This window comes from Ictalurus punctatus, chromosome 23 (genome assembly GCF_001660625.3).
Source record: "Ictalurus punctatus breed USDA103 chromosome 23, Coco_2.0, whole genome shotgun sequence".
In the NCBI taxonomy this organism is placed as follows: Eukaryota; Metazoa; Chordata; class Actinopteri; order Siluriformes; family Ictaluridae; genus Ictalurus; species Ictalurus punctatus.
In genome coordinates this window covers 19,988,369-20,008,894 of record NC_030438.2, presented here as the reverse complement: position 1 = coordinate 20,008,894, position 20,526 = coordinate 19,988,369, and the positions used below count along the sequence as shown (strand labels likewise).

Sequence of the window (20,526 nt, the reverse complement as noted above, 5' to 3'; positions counted from 1 at the left end):
TTTAGTCTCCGCATAGTTTTCCATTTTAAGCCTTAGGGCACATGAGTTTGTTTTAAGGACAAACATTAACTGATTCGTCTCCTCATTTCACATTCAAGGACAAAAGGACGTTGTTTAGTCCCAGACGTGTTAAGGTTAAGGACAGTTTAACTGTGTAGTAAAAACCCTGCATGGGGACATGGACATGGTTCAGTTTTATCATTATGACAAAGTTGAGGATAAATAAAGCTGCAGAAGAGTAAACGCTGTTTACCACACCTTTATTTACAGATTGTGTGTGTGTGTGTGTGTGTGTGTGTGTGTGTGTGTGTGTGTGTGTGTGTTAGTTAGACAGACTGAAGGAGATCCCCAGCTCTAAGGGGAAAACTTCACGGTCCTTTACGGTAAACAGCAGAAGCACGGAAGCAGCGCGAGCGACAGAGTTAGTGTTAGTGTGTTAGTGTGTGTGTGTGTGAGAGAGACAAAAACTACAGGTAAATCTTTTATCAGCTTTATCCTCCACACCTTCTGCATCTTATTTATAAGTGCACAGTCCGATATTTGCTCGCGCAAGTCGGATTTTTGTGAGTATTAGTTGCTTTGCGTACGCACGCGCCTTTACTTTCGCTTCCGGTTTTTTGTTGTAGCGTCGTGGCGTTGTGGCGTTGTTCTCCTGCTGGTTGTCACTTTTTGTTTGATTCCCTTTTATTTACCGATTGTTTACATCTGGTCGCATCTCACGGTCTTAATGACACACTTTAACTTCACTTCCGCGACGTCTGCTGTCAACTTTTTGTGACCATAAGAAGTCTTTTTCTGCGGATTTTCCCCGTGAGTGCTGTTGATTTGTTTACTGAGCTACTAACGGATGTGTTGTTTAATTCACTTTTAGTGAGTTTAGCCACCTAAAATGTCGCCCCTGTTAGCACCCCTCAGACATTACTAATTACTTCTGAGTTTCTAAAACTAATTTGTACTGAAATGAGGTCAAGTTCATACACAGTCCCGTAGCTATACAACTAACTATACAACTAGCCAATAGTAACGCAGAAATCAAGATGCCGTTAACCAATCCCAGTTCAGACAGCAGTACGTGTTGTGACGCAATAGTGTTGTTTAAAATAAGTAAGTAAGTAAATAAATAAATCTCCTTCCACACTGTTTTCGGGAAAATAAATAAATAAAAGTGTTGCGCGTGTTCAAAGAAAGAACGTTTCTGTGCTTTCGAAAATATCTCCGAAGACAGCATTGAAAAAATAGTTTACGTAGTTTTTTTTCTTCTATCGTGCAGATATTTTACGGACCTAATACCAACCGGAATTTGTTCCCAGACTGAAGGTAGAAAGTATTGTTAAGTTCCAGAGCGTTTACTGATTAAAAACGTGAGAACACTTGTTGGGTGATTGCGAAATATGGAAGCCAGGCGTAAGCTAGCTGTAGACTAATTAATAAAAATGAAGCTGGCTGTGGGAGAACAGTCGTACAGGATTTCTTGATGGTTTTTTGTGATTGTTGTGCCTTTTTAAAAAAAAATTTGTGGAGTTCATTTTGCCTTTTTTTTTGCAGCAAAACGGCTCGACTCTGCGAAATCGCACGAAATTTTTCTGCACGCTCTTTCGCAGTGAGGTTTGTCGGTAAACGGGAGCTTTTAGCTGTCCTCGTGTTCGACGCACGTGAATCGGAGACGACTGTGATGGAATGCGCGTCGTGACGACACCACGTGACGCGTCTCGGCCCGAATCTGTGGTAATTTCGGAAAATCGCGAGCTCCTCCGAATATTGCCGAGTTTCCTTGATTTTGCGTCCGTTTCTGCGCTCGTGAAACCTTGGAGGGGCCGAGAAAACTTCAATCATTTTTACAAAGAGTGTAAAGTCGGATTAACGTCGGAAACCGGACCGAACCATCGACGTTACCGTCCGACGTAGTGGTATCTTTGTAACTGACTCGAAACGAAGACTTAACGTTATAGTTCTGAGGTTTCTGCCATACTGAGAAACTCTTAGACTCCGAGATGTTGGAAAATGTCGATTGTGTTTGCATGGGAATTTTTTTTGACCCTGTTTGAAAGGTGCCCATGCTACACTGATGCGGTTAGCTACAGCGCTAAGCTAAAAGCACTTCTTTTTTTCTTCCCTGTCAGATTTTCTGCAGCGATGGCCACCGCAGACTCGGTGTATAACACCACAACCACCGCAGAAGCTCCAGCGGCAGGCTCGCGTAGATGGTTCATCGTACCGAACCCCAACCTGGACTTTATCAGATTTTTTGTAAAAATCGCAGAAGTGGTGAGTTAATGCTTAATGGCTTCAAGCTTAAAGTTTGCGTTTTTGTGAAGTTACAGCGAATAACATGTGGGTCGGGATGCGGCCACACGGGGCCGGTGATGGTGTTTATGAGGCCTGTATTGGGATTAGGCCGTGTGGTTTGGGATGGATCCTGATAAACGATGAACAAACTATATGTTAAACCAAACAAAACCACTTATTTTGTTCCCTAGATTAGCGACTAGGTCGTGCTGATCACGAAATTACAATTTGGAACACAACCTCTGTCCTGCTGTTGATTATTTAGCTGAAATGAGATTCGTTAGTCATTAGTACTGGTTTTGTAATGAAGGCATCATGGGGGCTTGTTTTAATTTGATTTTTTATAACTGTGGTGAGGCTAAGAATTATTAATATAGTGTTTTGTTTAGCGTGTACGCTTCATGAACTTCTCCTCCTGGTTGTCTTGTGAAGAAAAGACCATTTGTGAAGTTTGGAGGTAATCTTGTTCTGTGCGAAAGTTTTAGCTGCTGAGCGTGCTGAAATAAAGAAAAGGAACCCCACTGATCTTTACAGTCCTGGAGGTGTGAGTGTGGAATCGCTGATGGATTGGGAGTTGATTACAGGAAGATCAGCCGCAGGTGGTGTGAAGAGGAAATCACGGGTGTGGCTTGGAATACCGTGAAATCGTCTTTATCGTAACCGCTGAGTAGAAATTCTCAAGAACTTCTCTGTTCTCACTTCTTCAAATAAAAAAACCCACCAGGCAGGACCGTTTACAATGGGGTGGCCGGGTTAGATGGTCTGATGACTCTATTGCGTTGGTTATTGAGGGTGGGACCAAACACTAATCAGCATCCTTGTCATAAAATGGCGTAATGTGACTTCCTTTCCTGTGTATGGTCTCATTACAGCTCATTACAGCCCTCATCCAACATAAAAGACCTGTTTTTTGTCTATCAAGCTAATTTCACAACATAAAGTCCATTTCCTAGAATTTTCCATGATTGCTAACCACTTCTGCTACAGACTCAGCACTCGCTGTCACAAACACCACCACATGATCCGTCACATGACTCGCATCCACCGTCGCGTTCTCAGGAATTCTGTTCTGCACGCAATCACAAGGTCTCCCCATCGCTTCAGATTATTCTAACATCATTAGAACGATCTGTTTTTTTTTTTTTTTTTTTGAACGTTGGCAGTTGTGGATTTACCTTTTGGCTTGTTTGCTCTGTGGGCATGAATAAAACTCTGCACGATTCACGACAACATAGCGTTAAGCTGTGGCTGTGGTACGCTATCGGTATGAACATCGTTCAGGATACAGGATTCGGCTACTAGCGGTAGCTGATAACAAACTAAAGGAATCCTACGTTGTGAGTTCAAATAACGAAGATGATTCTTTGAGTATGGCCGATGTTGACTCGCCTGTTTGTTCGTTGTGTCAGGACCAGGGAACAGTTCGCTTCTGCGTTCGCTAACTAATATCCAGCTAAATAATAAAATTGATGTGTGGCTGGCAGAATGGCCAAAAAACCTAGGTTTTTTTTCAGACATGTGGGTGATGCATGATATTTGTCATGATATTTACAGACACTGGAACACTCCTGAGTCCTGTTCAGTTAATTAGTCACTAACCTGCTCGAGTAGGTGTGTCTGAGCGGAGACATGACCGAACTGTGCTCAGTCATGGCCGTCCAAGCCTGTAGTTTTAAACCACAGCAAGATTAATAGCGCTTAGCAACGGCAGAATGAATCTTCTACCTGAAGCGGGTGTTCAATGTCAGCACCGTGACCGTGTTCCTGCGTCCGAGGAAGTTTCCGGAGCGTTTGGATTTATCGGTTTACTATCAGTTTACTGTGTCATAATTAATTAGCGTAAAATCCAGAATAGCCAAGCACTGCAAGAAGAAGACTTTAATACGACATGGAGTAACAACAGCAAAAAAAGATGGTTAAACCACTCTGACTGCTGTTTTGCATTTTGGATGGCAAATCCCCCCCCCCCCCCAAAGTTTAGATGTAACTAATTTGCATAAAAATAGTTAATTTGCATAAAACCAATGTATTAACGTGTATTAAAATGAAGTCTGAGTCATCGCCGCTCTGCTAGCTCGATAATACGGTGCACTGAAGGGGCATGCGGTGGGGGCGGGGCTTTCTGATGATGGACACAGAACCCAGACAGCCAATCAGGACCGTGATGAGGGTGGAATAACAGGTTTTACTTGTGATAGAGACGATAACGATCCGGACATATCTCTTACACACACACACACACACACACACACAATGGGACAGTTTACTTACAAAATATAAAGGAATTCCCCTTCACCATGTGCATCTCTGGGAAGTTAGTTCCCCTTTTATTCCACTAAACTCTATCCTAAAATCCAGACCCCCTTCAGTCAGAATGAAAAAGATGGACATCCTGTACACCAGTAAATGTAAAGAGGAATGAGTTTCGCTGATGTTCCGCAATCCTCAGTAACGACATCAGATCAAAAGTCTGCGTCTCTCCTTCTGAGTGCCATGGAGATATTCCCAGTTCTCTAAAAACATCTCTGCTCGGCCAATCAGAGCTCATCTCGCTCTAAACTTGCGTGATGTAACGGTATAATCATCGATATGCAACAGAACATCATGTGTTTGCACAGCTTTCTTTTGTTATTGTATGTTGCTTTAAAAAAAAAAAAAAGAAAGCCATTAAGTTACGTTCATTATGTGGGAAATGTACTTTAATGATGATATTAAATCCCCTGATGATCTCGCTTCTGTCGTGCTGCTGTGAAGACGCTCGACCCCGACTCTGAGGAACCGTGACGACCACGACGCATCAGTTACGATCGACAATAATAAAAACGAATGTGCTGAGCAGCGCGACGCCGTTACGGTGACGCTTCTCGGCAGACGTGAAAACGTAACAAGAGCCTCGTACACGTAATAAAGGTCTCCGAGTCCTGCGCCTCGGCTGCGTGATGTAATAAAATCATCTCGCTGAAATCACACGCTCAGAGAAAGCTGAGCAGAGGAGGCATGTTCAGAGTGCTCAGGTGTGTGTGTGTGTGTGTGTGTGTGTGTGTGTGTGTGTGTGTGTGTGGGGAAACTCCCTAGCTTTTCACCTTCGTTTTCATTATTCCAGGATCAATTCACAGTTACCCGTCTGGTATTTCCCGTCTGAAGATCCTGGAAATGTTTATCAGAGCCAGGAATTAAACTCGTATTCACGTTCTCACGTGACGACACCATTGTTTACTGAGAACTTTATCTCCATTTGCCCTAGTATTGAAATGTTTAAAAAGATTTACTAATATTGCTGTTCTCTTTTTGTTTTTTTCTTTTTGGAAAAGAAGCATAGAGTTTTATATCTGTCTGTCTATCTGTCTATATATCTGTCTGTCTACCTATCTGTCTGTCTATATATCTGTCTGTCTATCTGTCTCTCTATCTGTCTCCCTGTCTGTCTCTCTATCTGTCTCCCTGTCTGTCTGTCTATCTGTCTCTCTGTCTCCCTGTCTGTCTGTCTATCTATCTATCTGTCTATCTGTCTGTTTCCTGTAGATTGTTTCTTTGGAAGATGCATGTAGTTTTATTTAGAAATCAGGTGACGGATTAACTTTCTTAAACTCATGTGCAAATATTTGTGCACCCCGGGGCGACGTGAACCTGGGAACGTGACCCGTGTAGCATGACGGCATTTTCGCGGGTTCTGTTTCACAGACCTTCGTTATTACAAATGATAAAGTTTATTTGTTGAGATAATTAGAAATATCTGATAATAAGGAGTAATTGACAGATACCGATACCTGACAGATACCGATACCTGACAGATACCGATACCGGGCCGATCCCAACAACCCGCGGATCAGATATCGCGGAGAGGACGGGATGAATTCGGTCCGATCCTGTAACAAATGGAAACGGCTGGAACTGGATTTGGAAAAGATATTTTTCCCACAATTAAAGAGACTTGATTGCATTGTTTTGTTTTATTATTAGGTTTGTACTTTTATATAAATATACTACTAGATTATATGTATAATATTATATTGGCAATGGATGTGGTATTTGTGTGAAAGCTGCGGTTTTGTAAGATGTGTAAGATATATCTCTAGCTGTGTGTGTGTGTGTGTGTGTGTGTGTGTGTGTGTGTGTGTGTGTGTGTGTGTGTTAAACTCGTCCATCGTTGATTTTTTTTTTCCCTTTCTTTAGCTGAAACCACAATAAATAAAAAACCGTCTCTGAGTCAGGATGAAAGTTAATGAGGCTTTTCTGAATGGCTCTGTTTTATTGTGTGTATGTCAAGGATCATTCAAGTTGCTGTGTGTGTGTGTGTGTGTGTGTGTGTGAGAGAGAGAGAGAGGGGGGGGGGGGATTAGTGTAGTAGGTGAGAGGGCGCAAGCTAGGTTTCTCTCAAAGCTGTATGAGTCGGAAAACCTGCAAATGTTCCTTAGTTTAAACCACACACACTGTGTGTGTGTGTGTGTGTGTGTGTGTGTGTGTGTGTGTGTGTGTGTGTGTGTGTGTACAGTGTGTGCACGCTTACTGTCTTTTACCTTCACTGTTCACCACGTGAACGTCCTCGTTTGCTGTCTTAAAGGAGTCGAGTCGTTTTAATTCTGTCGTTTGTTATTCATATGAAAGTTGTGTAACCCGTAGAGGCAGATTTTACTCGTTTATCTACACTACTTCTTTTTGTTGTTGTCGTTGAATGTTGTTTATTGTCCGGAAACCTCTCTGTGTCTTTCGTTAGTAAGTGTAATACATTTCAGTCCTTAAATTACAAGTGTAAAACTCTTTTTGGGGCCGAAACAAACAAACCAACAAATGTAATATAATTACAATATAAATAAATGTAAAATGTAATCAAATCGGTATTAGATAAATATTAGATATATTTTAATATATTTAATATTTTTCTTTTTAAATTTTAAGGAAAAAATGAATTGTACATTAGCACTGCCTTGTGTTCTGGTGCTGATAAAAATTGCGCGCACACACACACACACACACACTATATATATCCTACAGCGTGGCGTTGTTGTTGTTATGTAAGATTTGTCCCCACTGTGGTCTCTGATGTCCCTCATTTTTCTGCGTTTTCCCTGAAGCTGTATCTCAAACAGGCCAAGTCACACATTTCTGCCTTGTTTTCTGAATAAAAAACTCTTTATTTTTTATCATAATTATTTTTTTTGGCGCGTGAGAGAGAGAGAGAGAGAGAGAGAGAGAGAGAGACAGGTGTGGACTATAATGGAGCCGCTGAGGTGCTGATCATTGAGCTCACACTGCCCCCTGGTGGTGTGTGAGGGAACGTTCCACTTGTCTGACATGTCTGACCTGTCTCACATGTCCTCAATAAATATTTACGCTCATAAAGAAACTTGCTGTCGAGTTAAACCAAGAACAGAGTTTTCGGATAATGAAGTGGGGAAAATCCTGTCCTTTTATCTAGAGAGGACCTGAAGCTGCTGGGTGAAGTAGATTAATGTTCTGTTAGGGTGGTGTCCGTTGTGCTTTTATGCAATGAAATTTGGAAAAAAAAAAAGAGTAAATATCACAAAACAGTTTTTGTTTGTTTGAGGTGTAAAAGCTTTCAATAAATGTATACCTAACTAACCCCTAATTTTTTTTTTTTAAAAAACAGCAAAAAACCCCAACAAAACGTACTCCTCTTACACCTCGACTCTACCTCGACTTCTTGTATTGTTCTCTGCTTGATATATCGCTTTGCTTGTATTTTCTCTTTTGTAAGTCGCGTTGGATAAAAGCTTCTCTAAATGAATAAACGTAAATGTAAACTGATAAAGACGAGATGTGATTTAGACAGATCTCTTTACTAATCCCAGAGAGAAATGAAAGATTAAAAGAAATAATCATTTAAATGAAGAAATGAAAGATTTTTTCAGTTTAATTAACAAAAGGAATAATAATAATAAGTGTGTGTGTGTGTGTGTGTGTGTGTGTGAATTATTTTCTCTCTTAAGTCAGATTCAGGATTTCCCCGTGATCAAAACACAGAATTCTTCAAAAAAGTGTTTGAATCGTGAATGGAAACCTGTTGTGTTGTGTGTACATTGACTGGTTTCTCATGTTTGTGTGTTGTTTGTTTTCCCCGTAACTCCTCCTCCAGCTCCTGTCCTTCGTGGCGTTCTTCCTGGAGGAATCGGTGAACAGTTGCACTTCCTGCAGCGCGCTTTACTTCTTTGAGTTTGTGAGCTGCACGGCCTTCCTCTTCACACTCCTCTTCCTCATCCTCCTCTCCACGCCGATGCACCAGAAAGTCGGCGTCACCTGCTGGCCCAAACTGGTGAGAACGATTAACGCCGTGTTTTAACTGACGAGTTCAGCAGCCGGAGTTTATCACGTGACCCGGGGGAGAATTTCAGGAGTCGCTGGATTTGGGAAACCGTAAATAAATCTGTCTTTGTTTTATAGAGAGTATGAAGAATCTGTTAAAAAAAATAAAAAGGGAAGGGAACTTTAGAAGAAACTTTTTAGCTTAAATGAATGAATTTGTTCATTTTAGTTCCGGTTGTCACTTATATTATAGCTGCTCTTAGCTTGAAGAAAAAAACCCAGCTTGTCATGTTACTTTAATTAATATGAATCCTGTGATTTTCAGCTGCACTACTGCCAGAAAATTCACCACCACCTTCACTTCTGACCAATCACAATCCAGAATCCAGCGGCGCTGTGGCGCGAGGGACCTGAATCAGAGTCGTCGTGTTCTGGAGTAAAACGTTAACTTCCTGTTCTTCCTGTGTTTGTCCTGCAGGATTTCGTATATTCGGCTCTGATCGCCGTGCTTTTAATCATCGCCTCCGCCGCGTTCTCAGCACATAACAGCGGCTCGGAAATGGAGAGAGCCACCGTGGTACGCTGACTTTCCCTTTCGCACTTCACGTACCACACCAAACTACCAAAGTACAGTGCTGTGCAAAAGGGTCAAGAAGTGCTGTAACGTAAAGACGCCTTCAAAAGTAATGACATGAAACATTTCTGCATTTTTTAAGCAAAAATAAAAGCGGTTCTGTCTGGACTGTGAAAATATACAGTACTTTTATTAAATGAAATAAATATTCCTATATCTATCTATCTATCTGTCTACCTATCTACATATCTATATCTGTATGAACTATTAATAAATATTAAAGGAAATAAAAGATATACATTCAAACTGAACCAAAAAGTAGCACTCTGAATAATGAATAAAAATAGAAAAAAAAACACTTCAAATAGCACACCAAAATTGGTCAGAGATTAGTTTTTATTTTGCCTCTAGAGGCCGCTCTCGTACTGTATACTGACAGCGGACGTTGCGGAGATTTCGGTGTAGATTTTTGCCGATATCCCATAATAGTTCCAGCAATCGGTTATCGTCCCGATTTCCTCCGTAAAACCACTCAATCGTCCGACCTCTACACATGGGTATCCTCAGGTAGACTCTGCGCAGTTTGGGGACAGTTTGGATCCTTTGTTCTTTTTTCTGTCTGAAACCTGGTCTGTGTTGTAATAGGTTGCTTTCTTCACAGAGATTTCTCTGTGATGTTTTTAACTTTTGGAAGTCGACGTGTGGAAATATTAAATGACTATAATTCAGAAGTTATAAAATAAACCGCTGTAACAAAATTTGTATAAAAACTATGGTGCTAAGACTTTTGCACAGTACTGTGTATGTTTTTTTATTTAATTTAATTTTTTTTATTTGAATTGAACTTTTGAACTTTTTGACATTTTCCCCTTTTTACTGGTTGATCTTATGAACTTTTGAAAAGGTACGAGTTTCACCAGCTGAATGTAAATATACATGTTTTTATTTTTAATTTATATAACGTATGAAATTGTTTTTGTGGACTTAAATCTAACCTACATAAAAATGTACATTTATTTACATATTTATTTTTTCTGTCAAAAGATTAAAACTGACTAAAATTAAGAAATAATTAAAGAAAAACACGTTGATTAGATTCACAGCTGATTTATTTATTTATTTATTTATTTATTTATTTATTTATTTATTTATTTATTTTTGTCCCCGCAGGTTTTCGGCTTCCTCGCCGCCTCCGCCTTCTTCGTCGATGTGATCGTTTTCTACAGGACGACGGGTTTCCCGTTTTCCGGTACGAAGAAACAGCCGGCGGTGGCTTCGTCTGGACCGCTAACCGAGATCGAGAAACTCAACAGTTCCAACGGTACCAACTGATCCAGTGGGAAAAGACGCCCCGTTCGTCCGTGACAGTGATCCGCCCCTGAATTGATGTTTTAAACCTGCTCCACTTCCAAACGCTACACCGTTTAATTTATCAAGCTTTGGTTTGTTTTATTCTTATTTTTCCCCCATCAAATTCACGCATCACGTCCTTTTTTACGCATGAAATTGAACCGGTTTTAATATTTATGATGCTTTTACGCCTTAGCAGAGGAAAAAGCGTGACTTTTCTCGCGATCATGACGTTTCAGGAAGTAATATTTCAATGGATGATCTTTTTTAAGTGTCTTTAAAAAAAAAAAAAAAAAAAAAAAAAATCTTTGTGCCGAGTTTCGACGATGCGTTCCTTTTAGCGTACGTGTACTAAATCGTATTTGATAATCAACGGCACAGACTGGTGACCGCTCCCGCTCCCGCTGATCTGCACTGTTCCCCGCGGTGCACCTGAGAGGAAGCTTCCTACGGCAGCGCAGAAATAAAGACGTCCCTCCTTTTAGAGGAGCGTCACGTGTGCCCGGCAGTTCCCCGTGTTACAGGGTGAAGACGATGTCACGCTAACGTCGGATCATTTGACTATTTTCTTTTCATTTTTAGATTCTTTTATCTCACAGTAGGCTTAATATTAATCAGTGGTTTAAATTCCATCCCGCATTCACACACTCGTCACCAGTGTGAATATTTCCTAATCTGACCGCGTGCACCAGCTTCACTTCACTTCACAAGCGAATGCCTTTCTAGGAGTCTTTCTAGACCGCCTCCTTAAAACCGTGTCGCGTGATGAAGTGCGTATCGTAATGGTGTTAGTATTTAAAAAAAAAAAGTATCGGATTTATAGAAGCGTGCACGTTTTGGAGTATTGGATTTATTTCTGAGTTGCTTTTTAAACCGGAACATGAGATGCAGGCGTTTGAGTTTTTCCTCGAAAGCGTTTGTGCTGCCGCTTGTACAAGAACCCGGAAATCAAACGGCCGGGACCAGGTGACTTCCTGCGTTCACAATAGCGAGGGACAGAGCTGTAGGCGAAGGTTCGTCTTCTGCGAACGCGCGAGACACGATTTCAGCAACAAGTGACGTTTGAACTGCAACTTTCTCAATTCTAATCGAATTACAATTAATATACCGCTCTAAAGAAGCGACAGACCCAAACGATCGTCTCGAATGATTCCTCGGACCAATCCTACACCGGGTGTGGTCCGACGTTTCCTCACTTCCTCTCTCACAACTTTAGTTCCTACCCGCAGTTAGTTTCGTCTGCTAGTGTGAACGGCTTAGGAGTTCTGTTCTAAGCGAATCGGATCATTTCGACTCCGAGTCGACTCTTTTGGTGCTCAAATGACTCCTTGTCATAGTTTAAACCCCTGATTGTTTTTCTTAACCTGACTATGGCTGAACCTCTTACTCTACTTTCTAATTGGCAGAACATCGCGCTCAGCTCTCAGCGTTCACCTAAAAGAGCTGACTCCTTCACAAACGGCACAGACTGAAACCCCTGAATAGAAAGACGTTTTTGTTTTCCGGTCGCTTCCCGTCGCTTCCCGTCACGATGTCGCGTCAAGTACACACTTGCAGCGAATGTACGGATGAGCAGAACTTTCCCGTAGTGAAATGCTGGAACTCTTCAGAGAGAGCGACTCCTCCGAAGCCAATTCCCTCCTGTTTATTTCCTCCGAGCTATCAGACGACACGTTTTGCAGTATCCCAGTTCGAACACGGCTAATCGGATGTACTTTGGAGATGTTAAGGGTGTCATTTCTTCTCTTTACATTTCTCTCAAGTCCACCGTGATGTCGTTAACTCATCCGCTGAGCTGATAAAGGCTGCTTCATTCATTATATACCTTTGAGATGCAGCAGGGACTCAATCGAGAGGAAGCGAAGGAGGGAAGTCGATGAGGTCGTGTTAAAAACAGCACTGGACCCGGAGTCCTTTATATTTAAATTCTCTAAAACGACTAACCAGAGTGCAAACTTATACAAATCCCAAAGGAAGTAATAGATCTTGGTTTAGTGTGACGTGGCTCCAGGTTTGTGAGATGTGGGCGTGGCCTGTACCACGTTTTTTGAAACATATACAGTATATACGCGCCTTTTAATCTACGTTTCTGTATCGCAAGTATTTAAAAATGGAGGTTAATTTTTGTACGCTGCACTTCTCAGTTTTCTCTCCGAGTTTGGGTTAAGGAGGAGGAAGTGAAGCGGTGAGAGAGAACTGGGGCGAACGTGGGATTAGTCAGAGGAACCGCATCACGGCTAATTACATAAAATAGAGAGCAGAAAACAAACCAACATCCAACATTCCGAATGTTCCTCGACACTGCTAGCGTGAGCGTGATTTTTTTTTTTTTTTTCAATCCAGCTGCAAACGATCCCACCGCCAGAGCCTCTTTAATCAGTCTCGCATCCAAGTGTCATTTTGCGAACTTTATTTCTACGTAATTGTGAGTATTATTGAGTTTTTAACCACAGAATGATTCGGACACAACGATGTTTCTGCGCCGTGCTTCACTCCAGATCTCTCCTAATCGCTCTGTCCTGTGGTTCTGATGAGCGTGAGAGTGAGCGAGCGTGAAAACAGCTGGCCAGGAGTGTACAGATGTTTTTATTCCTTATAGATATGGTCTTAAGAGAAGAGAGTCCTTTCTCGTTCCCATGATGCCTCGTTCGGTTACGTGTAGTTCTGATGTCATTTCGAGAAGTGTTTTTAAAAAAATTTTTTTTATACTGAGTGAAAATACAAAAAGTGTAGAAAAGATAATCAATGGACGTGTGTGTTTGGCGTGGGCGGGGGCGGGGGGGTGGTGGGGAAGGCAGGGTGGTGGTGGGGGCAGCCGTTGGCTTGTTTAAAATGCCCGCCCTCACAAACGGACTGCGGTTCTGTCCAAAAGAAAAAAATATTCCGACGCGCACGACCACTTTCCTATTTTTCCAGCAATTTCCATAATAGTGCTCGTTAATTATTCAAATATTCCAGATCGTTTTAAATATAAATCTAAATGACCGTATTAAGCTTTTATAACAAGCGTAGAGCGCTCTTAATGCTTTATCGTTCCTTATTAACATTCCTTATTAACGGTGCGGTCCGAGAGTAACACACACACTTCAGATTTATTATCACCAAAGATCTTTGAACTCTGCAACACACACACACACACACACACACACACACACACACACACACACACACATTCCAGTTGAATCATTTAATCAGTAATTAATCATTGTCTTAATGGTGTTTTTTTTTTTCCCTCTGTGTGAATGTTAAACTTATGTGTATGTTTTTAAAATTTCGTTTTTAAAACCATTATGCAATAAAACACCAGGGAACACACACACACACACACACACACACACACACACACACACACACACACACACACTCCTGTGTCTCTGATTTTGTTTAAAACGTTTTTAATAGATATCTGTTAAATACCATTATTGATGTTAGATGGGAAATGTAAGTGTGTGAGCGGTGTAAATACGACGAGAGAAGTATAAATATATTCGATATTACATCAATATTGTGATCATTTACAACACGGTATGCTTTTTTTTTTTTTGAGAATTCTCTGTGTGCATTTTCTGTAGTCACATGTATATGAATAAAGGTGGCTATATTTACTGTTTTCATTGAAAGAAAAGCTTATCTGAGGGAGAATGTGACTAGATGACTACAAATATCAGTAATTACACCACAGCGCTGTTGAGTTCTGGATCGTGATTGGTCAGAAGAGGAGGTGTTGATTAGTTTTCTATAAAAGCGGCTCTAATCAGTAGCGCAGGTTTATATCGATGCGCTCGTTCTGATACGTTATCGTTTCTATGGTAACGACTCGTTCACAGGTACGTGTACAGCGCACGCTCCTCTGATAATAAAAAAGGTGGTGAAGTGTTCTGTAAGGAGAAATGCGTGCGTTTGACATTTACGGAAAGGAGTCTCCAGCGCCAGTGCTGTGTAACAGTTCATCGAGGGAAAGTATTTCTTGGTGACAACCTGAAGAAACGATTATAAGCTCTAACGTAAGTGAGAACATCTTTAAATGTATTTATAAACAAAGAAGTAAGATTTGGTGTTTTCAAAATGAAAAAAAAAGTCTTTGGCAAGTTATATGGAGAGTGAAACACTTCTGGTGTATGGCTGTAGGGAAATGATCAACAGTGAGGTTTAGCTGCTCATAAAAAGAGTTTTCTGTCTTCGGTGTGTGAGACGGATGGGAAATCTGCTGCCATCTACAGGTCAAAATCAGCATTTTCAGCACGCATGCTCTTCAGTTGTGAAAAGGTGAAAACAACACAACTGACATATAATTAAAAAAGAAAACAACTATTCTTTATAACTGAACATGTACAAAAAGTACTAACTGAACAACAGGGCAGCATTTCTGTGTCTTTGATGTTTTAGAGAATCTCTACCTGCACAAAGAGGCACAGCTGAACAGCCTGATTTCCAGTGGAATAAAAGAAATGTATTTTTCTTTGGAAATTATGTTCAGTTTCAAAAGCTACAACTTTTTTTTTTTTTTCTTTTTAAACTCTAATATTATTTTCCCTCATGCTGAGCAGGTTCTCAGTCTGCATGGTCTAGTCCATGTGCCCTGACTTCTCAACCATGGTGTGTATTGTTAAATATAACAGTTTTGCTGATGGCAGTATTATGGAGAGGATATTGTGTAGAAGTCTACTGCATTTCCAAATCGCTGCTGAGGTTAATGTAGTCTAAATAAGTTTGGCCAACAAATCTGTCCTCATAGATGTCAAATTCTGGAAGGTTGGTAGCCAACCTTGTCTTTCTTTATACCCAGATAAAAAAAAAAAAGGAAAAAGGTTGAAACCTTTTCATCTACCGTGGTTGAATGACTGGCCATGGCTGTGTTAAATCATTTTGAAATTTGTGTTAACTGCCTGATGTGGCTGAGCGTGAGCGGGCCCTTCTCCATGACGTCATACACTTGGGGGCGTGACCAATTGCCGCATTTTCTCTTAAGATTCAGTTTTCGTGTGCGACATTTAGATAAAACATTTATATTTATATTTAACATTATATTTTACATTTACATTTAACGTTTACAATTATATTTAACATTTAGGATTTTATTTTATTTTTAATATTTAGGATTTAAATTTATATTTAACATTTATATTTAACGTTTACATTTATATTTAACATTTAGGATTTAAATTTATATTTAACATTTACATTTAACACATTATTATTTAAAAAAAAATATTTTTGCATTAGTGCATTAATTTATACGAATTTCTCTCAAAATGTAAAAAATTGTATAGCATTTATTATTATTATTATTATTTTTAATTTATTACATTTGGCAATGCTATATGTGCAAAAACTGAGCAGGATTTTAGAACGTGCAACATTTTACAAACGGCGCGCTATAATTTTATGACTACATATGTATAACATAATGTATAAATATGAATATATATGAATATGATAAGGTTACATAGAATTACTTTGTTACTTCATGTTTCTTAATAAACTAGATCTATTGCATAAAATAGAGCCCTACACCCCCCACCCCCCAACAAAGCTTGAATATTAGTAACGCCCCTGGCCGCTAGATGTCACTGTTTCTCCGGTTATATCGCCGCGTGTCAGCAGCAGTAGGTTATAATAAAACCCCGAGCAGTCCGGAGTGTCAGTTTAAAGCTCAGTGTAGAGAGGAGCAGAAACACCAAACACTCTGTGCAGAAAACTCTCAGCCTCTTCTACTCCTCTATATTCCTCTTTATTCCTCCATATTCCTCCATATTCCTCTTTATTCCTCTATATTCCTCTTTATTTCTCTTTATTCCTCCATATTCCTCTTTATTCCTCTTAGCTTCCTCTGCACCGCTTCTGAACACCTGAGCTCAGGATGGAGATTGACTGCCTGCATGGAGGAAACGTTTACACACTTACCTCTGTTTCATTTCTTCATTAAACCATCAACTGCCTGGATTTAAATCTTCCATGTTTAAGGTAAGTTGAACCTGTTCTCTTTTGTTTGTTTTCAATGGAGACCTGCAATATAATCTGCCTCTTAAATGACAGTGTGTAGTAGGATGCATATAGAGTATACTGTATATGACCTGGATATATGTTTAAGACATGGAAATACTCTGTGGGGAACAAAATGAGTGGGATTTGTAACTTTTAAAATGGAACTTTTACACTCATTACTTGTTAAATATGATCATTATTGCATTAGAATATAATCAACGGAGGAATATAACCCCAGTATACATTGAGAATACGAAGTATATTAAGCAGTATGTGAAGTAATTTAGCCTTTAAATGAAGTTTAAAGTTCACTTGAGTTCATTTTACACATTCACTGATGAAATCCTCACGAGCTCGGGGAGAGTGTTAATATTTATATATGAAGTTTGTTAAATGAAAACTATTACAGGTGTTAAACAGGCAACACACACTATCGTACTAAGTAGTATGTCGGGTTAGTACGGTACTTGTGGTACCCTGCACTGTTTAGTACGTTAGTATACTATGTAGTATGTGGTGAGCGGTTGTCAAGGTAACCGCTGAAGCTTCGTCACGGCTGTTAGCTAACTAGCTGGTTTATTATTAAAGCGTTTATTGAAGCATTTTAAGGCTACTTCAGGCGTCACATGATACAAATTTGACAATGAACAGCTAATCTATCTTTATTGACGTTGTTTCTGTCATTATTTATTCATTTATTCATTTATTTCGACAGCTTGCTGGCGTAATGGGGACAGAAACGGGTTACCTCAGATTGATATGTTTAACACGCCCCAGGACACGCCCCCTCTCAGCCCGAGTAAGACTGGACCGTGAATAATACATGTAGAGAGATATATTTTAAGCCTCAACACACGGGAATGCTGGGTAGTTTTATTTTTTGTAGTTCTGTTTTAAACTCTTAAGTAACATCTGTAACTTCGGCGAAGTAAGGAATAGATTTTGTGTTCCTCCTCATTTCGTTGTTGCTATGGGTGTAGGCTTGGGGTCATTCTCTTGAAAGGTCCATTTATTGCCAAGTCTTAACCTCTTGGCAGAGGCAACCAGTGAAGGAGGTGTGGTCTATGTGTCTGTCAATCTGAGTAACAGGAGTTATATATTCTTTATGTCTATCAATCTCAGTGTAGGAGGTGTGGCTTCTCTTTGCCTGTCAATCTTGGTAAAAGAAGTATGGCATCTCTATGACTATTAGTCTCAGTAAGAGGGGCGTGTCTTCTTCATGCTTACCAGTCTCTATAAAAGGGGCGTGTCTTCTAGGTGTCTATCACTCAGTAAAATGGGAGTGTCTTCTCTTTGTCCATCACTTAGTAAAAGGGGCGTGTCTTTATGTCTCTCAGTCTCCGTGAAAGGGGGGTATGTCTTCTCTTCTTCTCTATGTTTCTCAGTCTCAGTAAAAGGGGCGTGTCGTCTCTATGTCTCTACCTGTATATAGTGTCTGAAATGGCTTCTACACCAGTTTTACCTCCTGTTTCTCAGGTGTTGAGTTTCTACATGAACCTGCGTTAACGTTTGGGTCTCTAATTAACCCATTTATCTGTAAAGCATAATTCCCACATGCACTTAATTTTTTATTTCTGTAGAGACATCTTGTGAAGCTCAGCGATGATCCATTAGCATGTTAGCACACAGGAAACGAGCTGTTTATTTATACACACATCCTGAGCTGCGCAGGTTAATTGCTTCACCTTTGTGCTTTATTGCTCAGAGCCTCTGTCATGTCCCTAGTTGGCTTTTATTTTGATTTTATAGGCTTCTGGGTCTCTCTCTCTCTCTCTCTCTCTCTCACTCTCTCTCATTCACACACACACACACACACACACACACACACACACACACACACACACACACATTAGTTATCTGATTGTGGAAGCTTTTGCCATTCATAAAGCACAATAAGTACTCTTTAATTGTCTTGCCTGAGGAAGAAAACGAGCTAGGCGTCTGACGAGGATCCTGAGACCTTATTAATGTCCTTGCTGTAATTATAATAGATCGAATCCCAGTAAATAAGCGCACACTTGCAGATTTAAGACTAATGAGATGGCGTGTGAAATCCACTTCCTCGTCTCCTCCTCTCTGACAGGCTGAAACGCCAAATCTGGCAGAAATCCTCCTCTTGAGCTCTGGTGTGCAGTGCAGCGTAGGTTTAAAAAGATAAAAAACCCGTTTTCTTAAAGCCTAAAAAGACAGGAGCATATTTAGATGTGTGAAATGACATTTGTTGCTGTATGGTAGGGTTTTTTTTAAAAAGATTTTTTTTTCTCTGTTAATTTAAAAATAATGAACTTTGAACTTCTGAACCTGTCCCCTGTAAAGCGGGTGTGGCCTCCCTGTCAGTCCCATTGAAGGAGGTGTGGCCTCCCTGTCAGTCCCATTGAAGGAGGTGTGGCCTCCCTGTCAGTCCCATTGAAGGAGGTGTGGTCTCTGTGGCAGTCTCAGTGAAGTAGGTGTGGCCTAAGTGTCTGTCAGTCTCAGTGAAGGAGGCCTTGGACAGTTATACTATCCCAACATGAAGCCTAAATCTTCTAAAGCCTGTGCAATTACTCCATGTCACTTTGACAGGTGCATTGTGGGTAAATGAGAGTGTTTTCTGTAGCAGTGGATGGTTATCTCCCTCTTGACGTGTGGTGGGAATCTCTCTCTCTCCCTCGGCATGCAGGTAATAGTCTTCCGAAAGGATTTACAGGGAGAAATTGAGGGATCGACTCGCCGTAACGCCTCAGGAAGTGGAGTTGTGCTCGTCTCCCACAACCCCCTTCATGTTTCTCCAGCTGAGCCTCATTTTACTCGCAGGAAGCTTCTTCAGATGATGTGTTGAGCTGCTGTTCAGCGTCGGTGTTTCCTCATTGGCAGCGTGATGAAATGACAGCTAATTAGTGTAAAAACACAGCAGGGCGCGAGGCGGCTCATCTTCACGTGTGCGCTACGGGTGTGACATCGTATCAGTTCATGACAGTTCATCTGACATCGCTCTGCTGTTAGGATTACGTAGGTTGTCTAGTGTAGTAATAAATTGTAATGAATTGTAATAAATTGCCCAGTACGAATAACCCACAGTAAACAACTTAAATTTCCTGACAGCATCTCTACACCTTTGCCCTCATTAAAAACGCAGCTATAAATATACAAAAGTATAAAAATTGGAAACTGTTCTAGGAAAATAATTTACTTTATCAGTGTAGAGTCAGACATGTTTTTGGGAGGTGGAAGGAAACCAGAAGACCCAGAGGAAAACATGCCAAACCTGGCAACGCAGCCAATCTCAGCAGATATTTTATTCCTTACACTCTGCTTTTAAATGCCTTACCTCACCTGTGTGCTAGTCTGCTTTTAAATATAGACAATCTGGCGGATTTTGTGTGCAGATTTGTGGAAAATATTGTTGTATTTTGTAGTAATTTATGGTAATTTTTTTCTCTACATTATTAACTTGAAGAGAGAATAAAGAGAGAGAATAAAGAGAGAGAATAAAGAGAGAGAATAAAGAGAGAGAATAAAGAGAGAGAATAAAGAGAGGGCTGCTGAGGGAACGAGTGTTTGTAGCTGCTATAGCGTAAGTGACAACAGGAAGTAGTTTCATGGATTTTCCACGACTATAAACAGATACAAGTATGATGTGCTATACTGGGTCACGTGTGATGCCGGATAGAGCCCGGCTCGTGCCGCGTTCATTTATAAGAATACAGATGTTATATATCTTATATTACACTTTCGAGATTTGATGTAGACACGCCCACAGTCTGTAGCCCTCGTGCGTATGGAAATTAATATTAATTCCTGCAAAATCTGGTCAGACCTGTGATCTGGTCAGACCTCTGATCAGATCGGGAAACTCCGTAACCGCAGAGAGCGGTTATTCCCAGAGCTCCCATGGTTTTTTTTTTTTTAAAAGACTCCCAGACACGACATCTTCAGGATTCAAACCTCGGCCGATCTCGTGACAACATGGCGAAACCTCTGACAGCTGCAGCAGGCTCAGGGAGCACGCTCATGCATTATTAATACACACACCACAACAATCTCAGTTTGTTTAGCAAGTATTTCAGTGTATTTCAGTGTATAAAACCACA

The 20,526-nt window shown here is 40.5% G+C and overlaps 2 protein-coding genes across 4 annotated transcripts in view; both read left to right on the top strand.

The window, feature by feature from the left end:
* The first annotated feature begins 323 nt into the window (after positions 1–323).
* On the top strand, positions 324–14,081 carry cmtm6 (CKLF-like MARVEL transmembrane domain containing 6). 2 transcript variants are annotated; one of them, XM_017453566.3, is made up of 5 exons: positions 324–473; positions 2,121–2,265; positions 8,381–8,557; positions 9,026–9,124; positions 10,292–14,081. In XM_017453566.3, the coding sequence occupies exons 2-5, from the start codon at positions 2,134–2,136 to the stop codon at positions 10,451–10,453; spliced, it is 570 nt and encodes a 189-aa protein (XP_017309055.1). In that variant the 5' UTR covers positions 324–473; positions 2,121–2,133; the 3' UTR covers positions 10,454–14,081. The 2 variants fall into 2 exon arrangements, with proteins under 2 accessions (XP_017309055.1, XP_017309056.1); XM_017453567.3 differs by lacking the exon at positions 324–473 and adding an exon at positions 506–810.
* A 2,029-nt stretch (positions 14,082–16,110) lies between these two features.
* cpne4a (copine IVa) overlaps positions 16,111–20,526 on the top strand; it is a 45,045-nt gene continuing 40,629 nt past the window's right edge. For both annotated transcript variants that reach the window (XM_053674810.1, XM_017453564.3), the window contains exon 1: positions 16,111–16,435. In XM_053674810.1, the coding sequence (XP_053530785.1) occupies positions 16,427–16,435 (9 nt within the window). In that variant the 5' untranslated portion in view covers positions 16,111–16,426. The remainder of the gene's footprint in view (positions 16,436–20,526) is intronic.